At 37.7% G+C, this 18,878-nt stretch overlaps 3 protein-coding genes across 4 annotated transcripts; 2 read left to right on the forward strand and 1 right to left on the reverse strand.

Annotated features, from left to right (window-relative positions):
- Positions 1–4,015: 4,015 nt before the first annotated feature.
- LOC132696868 (SH3 domain-containing protein Dlish) lies at positions 4,016–7,262 on the forward strand. Of its 2 annotated transcripts, XR_009618091.1 has the most exons (6): positions 4,016–4,326; positions 4,639–4,847; positions 4,905–5,301; positions 5,895–5,999; positions 6,055–6,874; positions 6,967–7,262. XR_009618091.1 is itself a non-coding variant. In XM_060661960.1 (5 exons), exons 1-5 carry the CDS (start codon positions 4,278–4,280, stop codon positions 6,351–6,353), a joined length of 1,059 nt encoding a protein of 352 aa, XP_060517943.1. In that variant the 5' UTR covers positions 4,016–4,277; the 3' UTR covers positions 6,354–7,262. The 2 variants fall into 2 exon arrangements, 1 of the variants encoding a protein (XP_060517943.1); XM_060661960.1 differs by having other exon boundaries at positions 6,055–7,262.
- On the forward strand, positions 7,130–8,250 carry LOC132696869 (large ribosomal subunit protein uL15m). The gene is made up of 4 exons (XM_060661961.1): positions 7,130–7,262; positions 7,319–7,476; positions 7,534–7,859; positions 7,949–8,250. The coding sequence occupies exons 1-4, from the start codon at positions 7,143–7,145 to the stop codon at positions 8,248–8,250; spliced, it is 906 nt and encodes a 301-aa protein (XP_060517944.1). The 5' UTR covers positions 7,130–7,142.
- Positions 8,251–8,264: 14 nt separating this feature from the next.
- LOC132696870 (osteopetrosis-associated transmembrane protein 1) lies at positions 8,265–9,509 on the reverse strand. Its single transcript, XM_060661962.1, has 6 exons — positions 9,308–9,509; positions 9,086–9,257; positions 8,924–9,038; positions 8,650–8,870; positions 8,434–8,596; positions 8,265–8,384 (listed from the first exon to the last, which is right to left on the reverse strand). Exons 1-6 carry the CDS (start codon positions 9,349–9,351, stop codon positions 8,338–8,340), a joined length of 762 nt encoding a protein of 253 aa, XP_060517945.1. The 5' UTR covers positions 9,352–9,509; the 3' UTR covers positions 8,265–8,337.
- Positions 9,510–18,878: the final 9,369 nt, after the last annotated feature.

Raw genomic sequence — 18,878 nt, forward strand, 5'->3', positions numbered from 1 at the left:
AATTTTGTTGGAAAAATCGGAATATCTTTAATAAAAGAACTAATAGTAGCGTATGTACTACCTTCTGTGTCATAGATAGGACAGCAAAACGAATATCAAACGTCAGAAGTACGCATAAATAGGTTGGTGCTGTTGCAACTATTTGTAGTACCTACCACCTTTGCTAATTACAATAAAAACACACAGAAAAACATATTATTATACATTCCAAAAATTTACAGGAAATGATAAACTCTCGTAGAATTTGTGAAAATAATTCGGCATTTAATTATATCTATTATTTCAAGGTGAGTAAAAATTTTATTAGTACTTCATTATTTTTCAGATTATTGTAAGGGTGATTTATTGAATTCCTATCTGGTACTATTAATAAGTGGGTATTTTATCACAGATACGAATTGTTGGTTAGTCGTAACTGCGACAAAATTCAATATTCCTTATCCCCAATCTATACTTTTAGGTCAATGTGCGTTTTAATTAAACGGAAACAAAATTTTGCTTATTATTCGTAAAAGAATAACGCAGAAAATATCCGTATCCATTTTTAATTACTTGTCTTTTCAAACGTGGTCTTGATTTTTTTCAGCGGAGATTAGCGGCGGAAATTGGGTTTTGTGCGTGTAATGGAAAACGTTGTTTCAATTTATCCCTAGTGTTTTAATATTCTTGTGTAATTTTTTTTGTTGTGTCGAAACAAAAAGAGAAGCGGTTCCCCATTGTTTTGCTGAAAAAAAATGTGTCTCTTAACTGCATAGTAAAAACAAAAAAATAATACAATTTTTATTATCATGTTAAAGTGGAACAAAGGTTTACGGGCAAGGTTGTTTATTATGCAAATAGTTTACGAAATATTTCCATTTAAACATCTTTTCCTTGCAAATAAACCAACTCTTACGTTTCAAGTGTTCGATCATTTTATAGCTATCCAATAAAAATGTTATACCTATCAATAATCCCGGTTTTTCAATATTGTTAAAAGGAATTTACGAGACGGACGAAATAATAAACTTTGACTTTTTGATACATCAGCAACGTTGTTAATTAACGTACCGTTACATATCTAAATTTTGACGCTTATGACATTAAATTTGTATTTATCTTATTATCCTTTGATATTTGTTTGATATTCAAAAACCGATATTTGTACATCTCTGGAAATAATAGTTCAATTAATTGTTACGCAAAATTTTACTACCAAATACTTTGATCGGTTTTAGTTGCAAAATGAAATTTTTAATAGAATTTTGCGGTACTTTGTCGAATTTGTTTTGTTCTCGCTTCACATATTCGAAACAATGCTGTTCAATATAAAAAAAAATAGGCATAAAATCCATTTCGAACATCCATAACGGCAAGGCTGTATCCTTGATCCGAGGTAGCGCTAGGCAAATACCATCAAGTTTGTTTTAATACCACGAAGCCCAACTTTACAATGCCCGATTGTCTTCATATTTTAAGTGGTTTCGAATCCAGTCATCGTAGTCATTCGTCACTTAACAAATAGTAAGTCTAATTTAGCAATAGCATATGCCCCTACGTGTCGCACGTGCAACCTATAGCTGTATAGGTTGTTTTTTAATGCAAGAGAGTAATAAAATGTAAATTTGTCATGACAAGGGTCATTAAACAGCTTAAATGTTGTATCGTAAAGCTAAGATAAATTGCAATGTGTTTTAATGTCTTTAAGACCTAGACACTTGGCAGATGGGCTGATAATTGAGATATTAATTATTCTAAAAAATTAAAAACTTAGATGGAAGTAAGAATAATATGAACATGTTTAAATTATAATTAATAATTAAATTGTAATTATGAAACAAAGAAAATATTATGTATTATTTTGTTCACACATTCAACTCGTTTTTCAGTATATATTTTGACAAAATACTGCCTAAAAAATGCCTCATCCAAGCTGAAAACTATCGAATTGACCAACTTCGCAAAAAGCACTTCGGCAACTTACGGACAAGCTTTGGTTTTCATAAAAGTCAAACAACCCAGGTACTGCTTTTTGCCACGGGCTCAGCAGATTTTTTTTTTTAAAGATATGCCGATTTGTATATGATTTATTATTAATTATAAATATAAATAAAATAAATATAATTAATACAGAGATTACTTTTCTTTTTTTTTCCTATTTTGTTTGGTATATAATACCTAACTAATTTACTTTAATGTTTATTTTTAGCTTGTTTGTACCTTGCATTTGTTTTTAAAATAAGGTATATATTGGACTTTTAGTGTAAAAATGGCTATGCTAAAGTTGACTTTGTCCAAGACTTTACTGACTAAAGGTTATGGATAAATTGTTGATCCACTTCATGTAATCCACAACTACCTAAGTTGCTCATAGGCTTAGATATTTAATAATTTTCAGAAAGTAGTAGTATTTGTAAGTAAATATAGTCTTAACAGTTTAAATGTTGTTTTGTTTTGTTTTCTACTATATTTCATTATTTTGGCAATAATTATTAGGACACGCTGACGAAATAAAAAATATGAATAAACATTATTTTGTATTTGTTTGTTTCATGGAGATCGTCAGTTTTTAAAGGAAGTAATAAATAAAATAACATAATTAACTTGTACAACAATACACACAATAATATGCACAAATATCTACATAGCAATAACTACGGTCAAGAAAAGCTATGCTCGCAGCTCCCCGAAACGTAACTATGACGCATATGGTGTGCGGTAAAAAACCCGGGTATATAGTATCAACGAGTACTGTATTGGGAAATGTTATTGACACTAATAATATCTATAAAAAGAAACTATTGAGGCGGGAGTATTTCCAAACGGGGAATTTGTGCTTAACTAATCGAGTTCTGTTTGTTTTGGCAATGCAATTTTGTAATGATCTGTTGGATTGTTTGTAAATCGATAGGGACAGAAAGTTGCCACAACACGAAAATACAATCTATTGCATAAAAGTCTTTGGTAATTAAGCTATCGAACTGAAGGTATTAAACGCATTAAACACTGAATATCACATTTCGGAAATGTCATCGTCGCATTTTGAGTTGATTAAAAACGAATTTCTCTAGTTTTTGAGATACTTGTTATCAGTTCTGTCAAAGAACCAAAATAAAAAAATAAATATGCACTTTATGGTAAACTTCTCCTTGGACTATACAAAATATTCGTGTTTTTTGTATATCTGAGCCAGTAGAGCTAGAAATCAGCACTGGGTTAAAAAAAATTGTCATGATTTAATGAAAACGAAGAAGCTTTGGTTTCGAGAGAAAAATCTTACTTGCGGCGTTGAATTTCAGCTGGGGCTGATGAAGCAATCTGTGAACTCTTGAAATGGAGATGGTAATTGTTTTGGGTACTTATCACGTGAATTTACCGAGCACGGAAAACTAACAACTGGTACTCAAAAAGGCAACTTGTTCAACTTTAATGGACGACACTGAACCTAACGCTTGATGTTCCTTTGTTTAGCTAGTGCAAAATTTTCTTGGTGATCATAAAGCAGAGAATTGTATAGAATAGGTGGAAACCATGCTTTAAAATTTTAATATTTTCGGTTGTAACACGGGTATAAAAGTTCACTCCACATCCACCTACATCGATTTCCAGAAGACTTATTGGTAATTGTAGCGTAGAATAGAAAACTATAGAAGATCGTTATCAACGACGATGGGATATCCACCTCATACTGCTGAAGCCTTCAGAGAGACTGCTCATTCGAGAAAGTGGTATAAAAGACAATTTTAAAGTAATAAGTGACTAATTGATGCAAATCTAGTTTTTGTAATAAATATAGTAACACAATTTTTAACCTGAGGACTGTTTTGTATTCTGAAAGTATCGTGAAGTGAGTTTCGTCAAAATTTCACCAAACTAACTAAACTATTTTTTAATACTTTAAAAGTTCGTTCATTTTAACCTTGCGTTGTGTTGAGTCATGTAGGTACCTCCAGAGAATACAGTGTCGGTAACATATCACGCAAGATTGCACAAGGGACAATCCGTATATATTCCTTGTATGAAATCGATTAATGAGGAAAAACGAGGAACTCGAAGATATTCAAATTTGGCGCGGTTGAAAAACTGGTCCAGCCAGCATCGGTGGCAGGGAAGGAGCGAATCGTGGGAACAGTGTCATCTGTCATCGAACTTTCTTCGGTTTTTATTTCTATCGGCGGCATGTATTATCGCAAGCAGTGAAGGTACTTGGTGCACATTTGTCGGGAACATGACTAAAACACTCGCCAGAACACAGTGAATATACATTTTTAGAAATTATGTGAATATTTGTGATAGAAATGGCATTTCTATGCCCAGTGCGTATCAGACGCGGCAAGAAAAAAAAGGGTGAGCTTTTTATGTGTATTTAATATTTAGGTCACTCAAAAATTGCAGTAATTGAATCGGTTTTAACCGTATTTTTATTTTAAGCGATTTCGAAGCTTATGAACCTGACAGTATTTTATGTTTGGAGTAAAAAAATCCTTTCGGTTATTTTTGACCTGTAACCTGTACCTAGATAGTTTTATTATTTACCTTGCTAAACATCAATTAAGTTGTCTAGCAACTTAACTGTTGCAAAGATCTAGTGGAAGACTATTTGCTAGCTAAGATAATGAGTAAGTGTGTTGTCATCCTGCGACCATGTTTTTCCACAAGTTTCCAGCGTTGATTTGGAAAAAGAACTGAGTAGAAGTAGCAATGGAGTCACGCCGGGCATGGGTAGGATTACCGGTTCCGCCAGCATTGAAACTCTCGTTCGAGTTGGAATAGAAAAGGAGCATGGGCTGTCTCCAGACAGTAAAATGGTTGTCCTTCACGACTTTACCCCCTGCGTGGACGACGAACTCGAAGTAAAGCGCGGACAAGTCAGTATTAACCATCTACTTCCGATTCGTTTATGTTTATTGCAAAAGTGTGTTTAGATCGTCAACATTTTATATCGAGAAAACGACTGGGTGTACGTGATAGCGCCTGACACAAGACAAGAGGGATTCATACCCTTTTCATATTGCACCCCCTACAATAACCATCTAGCAGAGATGGCGGTGAAAAAAAAATTGCCCCGCGATGCCCATCTCACATCAGGGAACAGTTCCGACACTAACCATGACTGCGACTTGCCGGGGGTGGATACTAGTGACTGTGATTCCTTAGGAAAGGCAAAACATGGTACTGGAGCAGCATCGCCGGTCAGCATCCAATCCGAACCAGACATGATTCCTTTCTCTAAAGACCCTTCTGGGAGATATATTGTTTTGTACACATTTATAGCAAGGGATGAAAATGATGTGTCTGTAGAGAGGGGAGAGTTTGTTACAGGTAAACTTAATGTTCCTTAGAGTGCTTATTACAAAGTTCTTTAACAACAATCAATATTTTTTGAAGTTTTGGTGCCTTTTTTATTTTAATCATTAGAAATGTTTTTCATTATTGTGTCAATAAAAATAGCCCATAATTATAATATGGGCGAAAGAGGCACTTGCTACAGTTTCTGGTACAAGCAATTTAACAAACTGGAGTTTTTTGATTATTATATTTTCGATTCTTATTTTATTAAGAAAGTGATACCACCCTTTTTAAGAATTGAACATTTAATTGTAACCTCAGAAGGATAGGCCACTGATTCCTCCATGGACAAATTAATTTATTGTCCTTTGACATTGTTGAAGAAAGCCATTGGGGTTAAAAGTATGGTGATTGTAAACGGTTTTCATGTTTACTCATATGTTTATTTACCCGAAGTGATAATGAAATGCTATACCATTCCAGGTGAACAAAAACAAAATCACCCACGCCTATAAAATTGTACATTTTTATTTGCTATTTTTTCCACAAAAATTAGTCAATGGAATTAACAGTTAAACATTTTCCATTTTAAAAATTATACAAATTGGTCTCTATTATAATTGCAGTTTTAAACAGAGAAGATCCAGATTGGTACTGGATTGTAAGAAGTGACGGGCAAGAAGGATTTATACCTTCCGGATTTGTTTATCCCGCTGATAACGTAATACAAGGTAAGAAATCCATAAGATGACAATTTATGCCCGAGTATGTACCTTTTTTTAAAAGGTCATTTGAACGGAACAAACCAGACGGGCGTAGGCACTTTTCCAAACCAGACCAACACTCACACTTTGACCGCCTCAAGTGGAGATGATCTCCGGTACCACGGTACAGAACTTGTAATGCTCTATGATTATAAAGCACAGGCGCCGGACGATCTTACTGTACGTAGAGGGGATTGGATTTATGCAGATCTCAACAACCAGACTGTAGATGGATGGCTCTGGGCCTACGCGCCCAAAACGAGGAAATATGGCTTTATTCCTAAAGCTTATGCCAGGCCTCCTGCCATGACTAGTTTATAACTGTCGCCATAATTATGATATTCTGGTTTTATATATATTTTTCATATTTTGTATAAAGTGTCTCCTAATATAGGATTTTTAAACAAATTTAGTCTAAGTGTCTCCTAATATAGGATTTTTAAACAAATTTAGTCTGTCATTTACTTGTTGCAAAAACCTCCAAATTTCCAGCACATTCAGCGCATACTTCTAAATTTCACCCACTAACCTGCACAGTCCACGCAACTCGTTATACCATATCAATTAACAAGACTTACGGATATTTTTTAAAGATCTTTTAGTAAAAATACTATATTTAAAGTGAAATCTGTCGAATTTACGAAGTTTCAGCGGTCGTATTGGTTGTTGAACGATGCTGAATTTTGTTGGTTGAAAACGAGATGTCAAATGACAGCGCATACGCATAATCAATATTTTTTTTCATGCTCGCTTCAAAAATTACTGTATTCATATTTCTACTAAAGACATAGAGGCCTTGCCTATGCCAATAAAACGGCAACTTGCGCAGCAACTATGAAAAGGTTTGTTGAGAAGGTCCATTCGAGATGCACATAAGCGAGATTTAAGATCTCACTTTTTAACCAATGTGCCTACATCTCATTAAATGTTCTAGAAAAATGAACTAAGTGATGGATATATGGTATGATGAATGAATGATCGCAGTAGTGTGGCCTAGTGTCTTGTAAATTGCATAAGACGATAATTTTTTGTTTTGGTCGAATAATCCTTGAACCTTGGCCAATTGCAGTAGAAGAAAAAGGATTAAGCTGACTTATTCAAGAAAAATATATGCCCTTAACGGTAGAATTCGTAATAATGACAAATACCGGCGACAGGGCATTAAATTTGCTTCGTTGGTTACCGCGCGTATGCTTGAAAAATATTAGAGACAATCCAGGATCTAAACTGGTGAATATGGTATAAATAGTTCCATGACAGAGTCTCATACCCTATCAAATTTACAGAAAAATAAAAGAGGTCGCGGTCAACACGGAGGTGATAAGCATGGAGCTGGAAATAAAGGATCAGGACAAAGACAAAACTATATGCGATTAGGTTATGAGACTGGGAATAATCCGTTCTATTTGCGGTTTTCCTACGAGCCTTACTACAAAGGACAGCAGTAAGTGTCTTAGTGTCTTCATAACAATCTTTAATTAACTATGAATTATTTTGTCAGTTTGAGACGGCAATATCCCCCGCTTACAATGTTTGATCTGCAGAAGATGATTGACTTGAACAGGATAGATACTTCTAAACCCATTGATCTAGTAGCACTGTTGAGAACTGGTCTTTATAGTATTAAACCTGATGAACATCAGTTTGGTGTCAACTTAACTGATGAAGGTGCCGATTTATTCCAGGCTAAAGTAAATATTGAAGTCCAATGGGCCAGCGAAACTGTAATTGCAGCAATTGAAAGAGCTGGCGGCGTTATAACCACAGCCTATTATGATCCACATAGTCTGTTCGCAATGATTAACACAAAAAAATTCTTTGAGAGAGGTACATAAACCATCTTATTTAAAGGAAAAACTTTGAAGGCACAAACTCTAGTCATTTATTGTACCAATTGCATTTTATACTTATTTTAGGTATTCCAATACCTCGGCGCATGATCCCACCCTCAGATGCTGTAGCATATTATGCAGATCCAGCTAAGAGAGGTTACTTAGCAGATCCTGACAAGATATCTGAGGAAAGATTGATTTTAGGACAGAAGTATGGTTATAATGTTCCGGAAATTGAGAAGGACCCAGATTATAGTATGCTTACCAAGAGGAAAGATCCAAGGCAAATATTTTATGGTCTGCATCCTGGCTGGGTTGTCAACTTGAAAGATCAAGTTATATTGAAACCAAAGGATGAAAAATTGCTACAATTCTACTTTAGTTAACTCTTTGTTTAGGAAAAATAGATTAAATAGATTCAACCCAAGGAGTTTAGTTTTATTTAACAAAAAATTACAAAAGTTAATTTGTTCCTACTGTGTGGAATTTGAAATCTTTAAAGATCCTGACATTCTGGTCTCTAAAAAAAAACAGTTACTGACAAAGAAATAAGAAATGTAAGGACATACGTCTTATTATTGTAGCAGATTTGATTTCGGCATAATACGGGACAAACACATAAAATGAAATGGTGAGCAGAAACATAATCACACAGGAAATGACAAATATGTACTCATTATGCTTCCTAAATTTGCAACAATTGCTGCCCCAAAATGTCCATGTTTCATTCATCTACAAAAGAATGTATTATAAAAAAATTAAATAAAAGCTATAAGAAACTTTACCAAATCTTCAATATCCATACAAACTCCAATTTTTTCATTTTCGTTACTAATTGCAAAGAAGTAATTTTGAAGGTTAACATAAGAGTTCATGCAATCTATACACAAATTTTCAGAAGTTGTGTTTGTCACGCAAGTATTGTAGTATTGGTAATATTGAGTAAAAAGTAAAGACTCATCAGATGTATTGTTTGTTTGACTGCCATTTATGGTTTTATAACACTCTAAAATCCAAATTTTCAATTATATTGGTATATGAAAAAGACGAAACACTAACTATAACATTTGGCATCACTCCAGAGGTCTAGGGCATTGTGATATAATGTTTGCACTATCTGAAGACGGTCTAAGTTTATAAAGTAATCGATGCAGTGACTGCCGTTTTCGATAGTCTAAAACTGTAAAATATTATCAAAATTACACATTTATATTTATTTACCTGTGACAAATTATTGTAAGCTGTTAGAATATTTATGTAGTGATCAATACAATGTTTGCAAAATGTTATAGGTCTAGAGTAATCTATAGAACACTTAAAGAATATCGAAACTTCATCTGAAAAGTTTTGTCTTGAATTAATACAAGTTTGTTGACTTGCCATTGTCATGCCACTAAAAAATTAACTAATGTACCTCACATATATCTTTAGTATTTTACTTACAATAGACTGATCAAAGTCATTGTTCCAAAGTAATGTCCTAACATGGCATGTTCGATACCAGGAAAACTATTAAAATTTAAAAATTTTCTATTTATGGGAAAAACCTTCCTAACACAGAATCATTGATGTCGATAGAATCGTCGCATTCAACGGATGTAGGAACGCGCTCTCGATACGTAGCGGTGGCGATTGGGAAAGTGTATGTAGAGGTTATGGTGCCTTATTTTATTCAGTGATTATGTGTAGTGCTGCTGATTTAACATGTGTTAATAAAGTGGAAACGTCTTTGTACTCTAGTACGTACTACATCAGAAATTACCTTATGGACATTTTAATTTAAAACGAAATGATGGAGCATAATTTGGCCAAATGGCTTTGGAATTAGCAGAATCAATTCGAATATTTGAGAATAATTAAAGTGATGGGTGTTCAATACCAAAAAATAAGAAGTACTACGACTGTAAGGAGTTATGAAGGGAACTTATTCTTAGAATATTTTTGAGGCCTACATTTGTAAACATTAAAAGAGGGTCTATTTTAGAATTCACCACATCTAGCATATTTCGGAGCAGTCTATTTAATTATTTCATTGAATTTTCTTATCGCCGCCGCCGCGAAATAAACGAGTAGTCGTCGGCTAGACTCGGCTAGGCTCGACTGACGGGGAAAACCACAAATGCTATAATGCGAATTTGTCCAAATCACCCGAGGCATCGGCGACGAAATTTATCTAAATAAAGCGAGAGGTTTAAATGCAAGTGTAAACATGGCTCAGATATCAAATTAATATATAAAATGCGAATAAATTTTTTTACTTTGGTTAATTATCTATATAGGTGGTTCCCACTATACAGTGTACTTATAAAACAAAACAAAATTGTCAGTTTACGAAATAAAGTAGAGGTTATTGAACATGATATTACGCTATTGTTTAAGCTAAATCTAAGTAATTTTTATTTTACAATTTGACCTTTTAAAATATCTTTAAGTAATGGGCGCTGTTTTTGTCTAAAATTTTACTGCAATTTCAATTTTTTTATACTTTTTATACTACTTAGGTAACTTTGACTTTTTCATACTTGGGTATGCTAAGTAGCTGGTTAATTTTTTTCATAATCGAAAGTGTTTTGACAACCATATCCTCAAAATAGTCGCATCTGAAGTATTGGTTATTGAATAAACTTAAAAATCATCGATAATTTTAGCTGTGAGAACAGTTGGGCACACGTTTTTATTAACCTTTCATGATTCGTTATAATCGCCGTATGCAATTTTCCCAGTAAGAGGTACCTAAATGCAATTTTACCATGACCGCAATGATTTATTTAAAATAATTGACAACTTTATGACACATTTATGATAGGTTTGGCAACTGAATCTTTAAAGCTGAGTCACTGTTAATATTATCAGATGTATTGCATACATTTAAGTTTTGAATTTCTAATTCAATTGTGACGTATCTGAAGTACATAAATTTAAGTTTTGAATTTTTGATTCCATTGTGACGTATATAACCCACACATATTTAAGTTTTGAATTTCTGATTCAATTGTGACGTATCTGACATACACAAATTTAAGTTTTGAATTTCCGATTTAATTGTAACGTATCTGACATATAAAATTTAAGTTTTGAATTTCCGTTTCAATTGTGACGTATCTGACATACACAAATTTAAGTTTTGAATTTCCGTTTCAATTGTGACGTATCTGACGTACACAAATTTAAGTTTTGTATTTCTGATTCAATTGTGACGTATCTGACGTACACAAATTTAAGTTTTGAATTTCTGATTCAATTGTGACGTATCTGACGTACACAAATTTAAGTTTTGAATTTCTGATTCAATTGTGACGTATCTGACGTACACAAATTTAAGTTTTGAATTTCTGATTCAATTGCGACGTATCTGACGTACACAAATTTAAGTTTTGAATTTCTGATTCAATTGCGACGTATCTGACATATATAAATTTAAGTTTTGAATTTCTGATTCAATTGCGACGTATCTGACATACACAAATTTAAGTTTTGAATTTCTGATTCAATTGTGACGTCTCTGATATATACAAATTTATTTTTTGAATTTCTGATTCAATTGTGAAGTATTTGACATACACAGATCATTTGTCTACTACAATCTATTACGATAAATGGTGCCAATTTAAAAAAAAAATTGAAATGTTAAACACGGTTCACTCGTATTTTTATTATTTTATTATAGAACCGCCAATAGTTTGATTTTATTAAAGCACGTTTACCATTTTCATGTGGTTTTGTTAGGCAAAATTGACTTGATTCTTTCATTTTCATTTTAATAATCACTATAACACTAAAGAAAATAAAAACCAAAAGCACATTCTAACTTTGCCTTAATGTGATGAAAATAATTGTTTGTTGCGAATAATCCTCGATAAACGAATTATCTTTGTAATGTGTTTTTGTGATTCTGAAAAGAACCGTTTTATTATTTCACTTGCAGTTACTGTTTTTCAAAAAGGTCTATATTTTCTACCAAAGTGTACTGCGTAGTAGGTAAATGTAAAACGAATTCTTTTAATAAAGAAATATACATATGTCCCCGAAAAGGACTTTTATTTTTTTTCTTTATGTTCCGGGATGTCTTCATCAGTAAAGTTTTCTTTGCGGGAGACCGAGCAACAAATTTCCGAATTTGCAATTCCTCTCGCTTTCATTTTGGCTGTGCCTTGGCCTAACCTGGAGCGCTACATCCCCGTGGTCATAAAATGTACCAAGTGGTCCAATGCATTGGTTCACTGCACTTGTGAATGATTGCCTTGGGGCAGCATTTCAAATTCAATAAGTGGATAACACTCACTTAGCAAAAGTGTTATTGCAGAGGGATGGCGGAGTAGTAGTCGTGGCGACCTGAAACAACATTGGCAAGTAACACACAAAACGGGCGGCTAACTAGGCTGAAGATTGTAGCTGCGTGGTTCTAAAGCTAATACGAATTCAACTATAGTTCGTATTGAAGGGAATGCAACTTTACATGATAATCGACATGAGAAAGTTTACCGGGCAGACCGAGGAGAAATCAACAGTCAGAAGGTCAGCAGGTTGAAATTAATAATACTGACATAAATCGATCACCGTCACTCGCTTCGTCGGTCTGAAAAGTCCAGCTCTAAGGCAAAACGACTAAATTTCTCAATTGACGACTGCTACGTAGGGCGTACCGTGTAAATGCGTTTAGCGAAAAAACAAGAATAAAAATATAACAATGAGTCGTCGTCCAATGAGATGGTTAGTGTGAGATTGTAACAAAAACTGCTCGATCGCGTATTTACTATATCAAAATAAAGTCCGTTGACAAGGTCCTTAAACTCGCACTAGCACGCATACCCGCACGACCACTCGCACGACAACTCGCACTAGCACTCGCACTCGCACGCCTACTACGTTCGTTATCTATCTTTCTTCCTTCGAAGTGCTCATCTAGTGCTACGGACAGGATTATTATCGCAACAACGTAACACCAATAGGATAAGTCACCTTAAATACATTGTATCAAGTAAGGTCTCAACAAAACTGTGAAAAAAGGGCGAACACAAAAGTTTTCCTTTTACGTTCCCTATGTATTTTTGGGTCTTTAATCGCAGCAACGGGACACCAACAGGGTGATACACCTTAAGTACAGTGAGGGTGCTAACGACGGTGACAAAAATCAAGTAAGATCTCAAGAAAAATTTAAAAAAAAAGGGCGAACGCAAAAGTTTTCCTTTTACGTTCGCCATACATTTTTCTGTTCTCTAGCACTAAGGGCAGGATTATTATCGGAACAAAGGGACCACCAATGGGATGAGTCACCTTAAGTACATTGAGGGTATTTATTTATTTATCGTATGGCGTACATTGTGCTATGCTATTATATGTTCTCAGAGCATATAGATATTGATGTTACAATTTTATGTCTAAATTTTTAATATAATCAATCGCCTCTTCTGTTGCAGTCATAAAATCAGTGATAGGTCCTTGGTAGGCACGGTTTGGGCAATCTTTCACTATGTGAGTCACTGTTTGATTATTGGCCCCGCAGTCGCATTCTGGCGAGGTTATCCATCCCCATTTATGAAGAGCGTCAGCACATCTGCCATGGCCAGCACGTATTCGGTTCAATGTAGTCCACACTTTTCGAGGCAAGTCAGATCCAGCAACCTTCTCTGAAGTAAGGAAAGTTTGAAAGTGCGATGGGCATTGTTCCTTCCATCTTTGTTGCCAGGCGTTCGCTGCGTTGAAATTTGAGTCCAACAGCTCTTTAGCGGTGATTAGCGCTGGTTTCCTCGACTTCAGTCGTTTGCGCTCTAGATCGCCTATTTCATTGTGTATAGGTAGCTCTGTATTATTGTTTATTTTCTGATACTCCCTAACAAGGCTGTTTTTACGTCGAATTTCAGGTGGCAGTATGTGGCTCAGGAAAGGCAGCCAAGCAATTGGTGTGGACTTAATCGTGCCGCTGATTATGCGCATTGTGTCGTTCAGTACAGTGTCGATTCTCTCAGTGTGCGGGCTGTTAATCCACACTGGTGCGCAGTATTCCGCCACAGAGTAGACAAGACCGACTGCCGATATACGGAGCGTGTCCGCTGAGGAGCCCCAGGTGGTACCACACAATTTATGAATGATGTTAGTCCTTGTTCTCATTTTGCTTGCGGTCTTTATCAGGTGTTCCTTGTAGGAGAGCGTCCTGTCCAGTGTGACTCCTAAGTATTTGGGGTGGTTGTTATGGTTGAGGCGTTTTCCTTCGAAGTTGACGGTAAGCTCTCTCTTCGCTGATTGGTTACAAAGGTGGAAGCATGACACCTCTGTTTTAGTGGGGTTGGGCAGCATTCTCCATTTGTGAAAGTAGTCGCTCATCAACCCTAAGTCGGAGCCAAGAGTCTTTTCAGTGGTCTCGAACTTCTCGTGTTGAGCGGCTAAAGCCCAGTCATCTGCGTATCCAAATTTTGTAGATTGTGTGTTTGGCATATCCGAAATGTAGAGGTTAAACAGAAGTGGGGCGAGGACTGAGCCCTGTGGCAGTCCATCGTTTAGTGTTCTTGTTCTGCTTGTCCTCTCTCCAATTACAACATTGAAAGTTCTCCCTGCGAGCATATTGTCGGTGAGACGAATGGCATGGCTGCATGGAATTTTTTGGATTAGCTTGTATAGCAGGCCGTGCCTCCAAACAGTATCGTAAGCAGAGCTTAAATCTATAAAGGTAATCGATGTTTTCTGGCGTTTTTGGTAGCCTGCTTCTATGTGAGATGTTAGGGAAAGCACCTGGTCTGTGCAGCTTCTTCCTGGTCTGAAACCCGCTTGTTCGATTGGTATTGATTCTAGTATTTTTGGGCTCAGTCTGTTGTACAGGAGCCTCTCTAGTAGCTTGTATACAGTGCTGAGAAGCGCAACTGGCCTGTAACTCTTTGGTTGGTCGCTGGGTTTTCCTGGCTTCAGCAGTGCTATTATTCTTGAATTCTTCATTTTCTGTGGTATGTGGCCCGATTGCAGCATGTTTGAGTAGAATTGCGCAAGCCATTTTTTGGCATACCTCCCACAGTGAAGAAGGAACTCCGGGTGTACCCCATCGGGGCCAGGTGCCTTTCCGCGTTTTACGCTCCTTAATGCTTCTGTGACTTCGAGGGCCGTAAAACTGGAGGAGTACTGATCATTTGGTCCGATCTTCGATCTTAGAGCACTAAGTTCATGTCGTATCTTTTTTGTATGATTCTTGTCTCTAGGGGCTCTGGTTGTCACCTGAATGTGCGATGCAACCTTATCTGCAGAGATATCTGGGGTGCCACGGCAAGTTTTGCTGGCTCCACCTAGTTTTCTAAGGAGGCTCCATGCCTTGCTGCTTGATCTCTTAAAGTCAAGCGACTCAACTGTTTCCCTCCATTTTTCCCGACGTGCGACGTCCAGACTATGCAGCAGGCCGTCGGCGATCTCCGGATCTCCGCTCTTGAGGAACTTCTGGTATTGGTCCTCACAGTTGTCATTCCAGCCAGGTACGTATTGTCTTCGGTATCCTCTTGGGATGGTAGCTTTAGCAGTGGATTTAATTGCACCAATAAATCTTTCATAATTGTTTGCAGTTGGTGGGATCCATCCCAGGCATTTCTCCAGTCTCTCAGTGTAAGCACTCCAGTTCGCCTTCCTGAAATTCCATCTTGGGCGTTGTAAGGACGTCACCAGTGGGATGCTGGTTCCGATCTTGATTAAGACTGGGCGATGTTGACTATGCGGGAAGTCGGTTAGTACCTCTCTTGTTGTTCTTAAAGGTAACTGCTCGTGGTCAGTTGTCACGAAGCAGAGGTCCGGATTGTATTCCTTTCTCCAGGCTGCCGATCTAAAAGTTCCCCGGCTCTTTGGATCAAAAACTAAGAACATGTTGTTATTTTCTGCCCAGTTAGTGAGGTCCATTCCGTTCTGGTCGGCTGCTCTGTATCTCCACTGGGTATGATGACTATTGAAATCACCAACGTACATGGCTGGGTGTGTTAGACCCGGCAATACGTCCTGGGGCCACCTACAGGCTGGGGGCTTATACACGTTGCTCACTGAGAGTTCTCCTATTTTAACGACAACTTCGTGTATGTTGTTGCGTGTCGTTGCTGAGCATAAATGAACGTTTTCAACTTCCGATCGGGCATATGTGGCTACTCCATAGGAACGGTGGTATGTCGCACCCACCAAGTCATATCCAGGTATTGTACCTCTCCGGTTAATTTGATCCACATTCTCTGCGTGCGTTTCCTGTACAGATGGTTGACAATGTACTAGTAGCCAGGAGATCAGATGATTGTCTGGCTGCCAAGTGTTGTTAGCTCTTTAGCGTTACCCAGGGTGCAGCACGTGGAGGCGAGCTAACATTGCACCCCAGGGTACTAACGACGGTCGCTAAAAGCAAGTAAGGTCTCAAAAAAAAACTATTTAAAAAAAAGGGCGAACGCAAAAGTTTTTCTTTTACGTTCGCCATGTGCCTTTGTGTCATTTTTCCCTGTTATAGGGATCTCGTCACACTGATAAGAATCCACTAGGAATGGTGCGACCACCGGCGCACATTATTTTAAGCCTTTTTGGCTTAGTTCGTGAGTGCGGTTTGTCTCGTATTATATATATTTACGGAAGAGCATCCATTCGCTTTGGACGTAAAATTTTTCTGACCAGGGCCGGTCTATCCGAACGAAGTTTGGTGTTCAGACGACCTGCGCCTTATTTTCAACTTGTATCTCTACGGAAGAGCAGAGTGGTCTTCGAAGTCAAACTTTTAATTTTTAGGGCCGGTCTATCCGAAAGAACTTTTATTTCCAGACGACCCGCGCCTAACTTTTAACGTATATGTATATACGTTCTCGGGCGAAAATCCTTCACACCTTGTCGACGGTAAGCGCAAAATTAGGTCTCGCGCTTTTAGCTCGTCCAGGTACCCGAAATGTCTTCGCTTCCACTGACTTCGTATGTATAAACGTCCGCGTCGGGTGCGAGAAATTATCAACTCAGCGAGTACAAAGTACAAGTTATTTTTTTAACACTACAACGATCCTAATGATTAAGTACGGTCAACTTTCCGAACACATCGACGACGTCGGAACATATCGGCGGTTCGGTTCGAAGACCTCGTTAAATCATTCAATCATCGATTCCTTTAAGTTTCAGCTTCGCAACCATACTTCCCCCGGAACCCAAAACCTTTGGTTTCCCGGAAGCGTCCCGCCGAGTCAACTTCGGCGGATCGCTGGCTGGCATATTTACAGTTAGAACTAGGGCGGTATCTGATCGCCTTCGAGCCTCTAACTTTTGTTCTTGATCAACGAAAACGTTTTTGGCAAATGCTTTCGCTTCCGTCCGTCTTGCGACGATCCAAGAATTTCACCTCTAACGTCGCAATACGAATGCCCCCATCCGCTCCTATTAATCATTACCATGCGAAAACCAACGAAACGGACCCGAGGTCTTGTTCCATTATTCCATGCATACTGTATTCAGACAAAATTTTAGCCTGCTTTAAGCATTATAATTTGTTCAAAGTAAACGACCGGCCCACCTCGATACTCCGTGAAGAGCACCGCGGCAGGATTGAGTCGGACCGAGCCAAGTCCACCGGCAGGAAGTCTCGCGACGCGCCAGTTGAAACCGCGAATGGTGAACCGGCGGCGCGAGACACAATTCGACTACGAACTTTTTAACCGCAACAACTTTAATATACGCTATTCGACTTGCCCTCCAATTGATCCTCGTTTAAGGGATTACAGTGTACTCATTCGATTACGGGGCCTCGAGCGAGTTCCGTATCATTATTTTTCGTCACTACCTTCCCCGTGCCGGGAGTGGGTAATTTGCATGCCTGCTGCCCTCATTGGATATGGTAGCCGTTTATCAGGCTCCCTCTCCGGAATCGAACCCTGATTCCCTGTTACCAGTTACGACCATGGTAAGCTCGGAGCATACCATCGACAGTTGATATGGCAGATATTTGAAATATGCTTCGCCGGTGCGAGACCGTGCGATCAGCTTCAAGGTATTTAGTTTCACCCAGTTTTGATCTAATAAAAGCGGTCCTTTCGTTACTGGTAAGACTTCTGCTGCTTGTATTAGCTCTAGAATTACCACATTTATCCAAGTAATTGTGTGTGCAATCTAAGGAACCATAACTGATTAATGAGCCTCTCGCGGTTTCACTTTAATTCGGCTGAAAACATGCAATCTTTGAGACAAGCATATGACTACTACAGGCAGGATCAACCAGCTGTTCTTAATATCACGCGCGCCGCCGCCGCCACGCATGGCGACGAACGGGCAAACGCGTTAAATATTTTTAAATAGAACCAAACTTGGTGGTTAGAGCGTACGAGTACGGAAAGGAACCCTTCCCGACACCATACATATATTATTCATTCGTAATTAAAGCTTTAATATGCGGCGCGTCGAATCGATGTGGCTCGCAACGAACGTCGATCGACGGAAATTTTCGAACATTCTCTCGATCACTCTTCGCTAGATTGTAAGCGACACGAGATTTATCGAAAGAAACGTTCCGGATTTGTATATAAACTCGCTCGGTGAGAGGAGAGTTATCGCAAATTTTTCAAAAGAAAAATAATCTGGCGATCGCTTTTGAACCGCGAAGTGCCAAATCTTACTTTCAAACACCCGCTAAGTTTGCGATCTAGCTGTATAAGGTGCGGAGCCTTAAAATGATTCCGAACGCTCGAGCAATCGCTGCTACGAAGACGATCCGCCGGCAAACGAAAAACGGTCTACTTTCTCGTACCGACGAAGGAAACCAATTTTTCTTCAAAAATGGAACCAACGATACGAAAATGTTAAGCGAGCCAATTAATCGCGCTAAACGGTCGACTCGAAGGCGATCTAACGATCGGAAAAGCACTTTGCTCTGCGAAGGGAGAAGTGTCTATATGCACGACGCGGCGGTCGCGCTCGAGACCATCTCACCTATTATAGGTAACGGACCATTCCTTAGTCTTCCGAACGGTTTATGTAAAACACGCCTAATAACGGCGGCCGCCAACGTCGTAGAAATCTGAAATTCGATTGAAGCTTTTGCTTT

Source organism: Cylas formicarius, unplaced genomic scaffold (genome assembly GCF_029955315.1).
Source record: "Cylas formicarius isolate icCylForm1 unplaced genomic scaffold, icCylForm1.1 PGA_scaffold_1__22_contigs__length_36826433, whole genome shotgun sequence".
NCBI lineage: Eukaryota > Metazoa > Arthropoda > Insecta > Coleoptera > Brentidae > Cylas > Cylas formicarius.

Bases quoted from the DNA above. Each gene is read 5' to 3' on its own strand.
- LOC132696870 (XM_060661962.1), bottom strand. From the start codon at position 9,351: ATGTTAGGACATTACTTTGGAACAATGACTTTGATCAGTCTATT. The intron at 9,039-9,085 runs GTAAATAAATAT...TTACAGTTTTAG, and splicing joins CTTACAATAATTTGTCACAG to ACTATCGAAAACGGCAGTCA. The intron at 8,597-8,649 runs GTAAAGTTTCTT...ATTCTTTTGTAG, and splicing joins GTATGGATATTGAAGATTTG to ATGAATGAAACATGGACATT.
- LOC132696869 (XM_060661961.1), top strand. From the start codon at position 7,143: ATGCCCTTAACGGTAGAATTCGTAATAATGACAAATACCGGCGACAGG. The intron at 7,263-7,318 runs GTGAATATGGTA...TCAAATTTACAG, and splicing joins ACAATCCAGGATCTAAACTG to AAAAATAAAAGAGGTCGCGG. The intron at 7,477-7,533 runs GTAAGTGTCTTA...TTATTTTGTCAG, and splicing joins CCTTACTACAAAGGACAGCA to TTTGAGACGGCAATATCCCC.
- LOC132696868 (XM_060661960.1), top strand. From the start codon at position 4,278: ATGGCATTTCTATGCCCAGTGCGTATCAGACGCGGCAAGAAAAAAAAG. The intron at 4,327-4,638 runs GTGAGCTTTTTA...TTTTTCCACAAG, and splicing joins ACGCGGCAAGAAAAAAAAGG to TTTCCAGCGTTGATTTGGAA. The intron at 5,302-5,894 runs GTAAACTTAATG...TTATAATTGCAG, and splicing joins GAGGGGAGAGTTTGTTACAG to TTTTAAACAGAGAAGATCCA.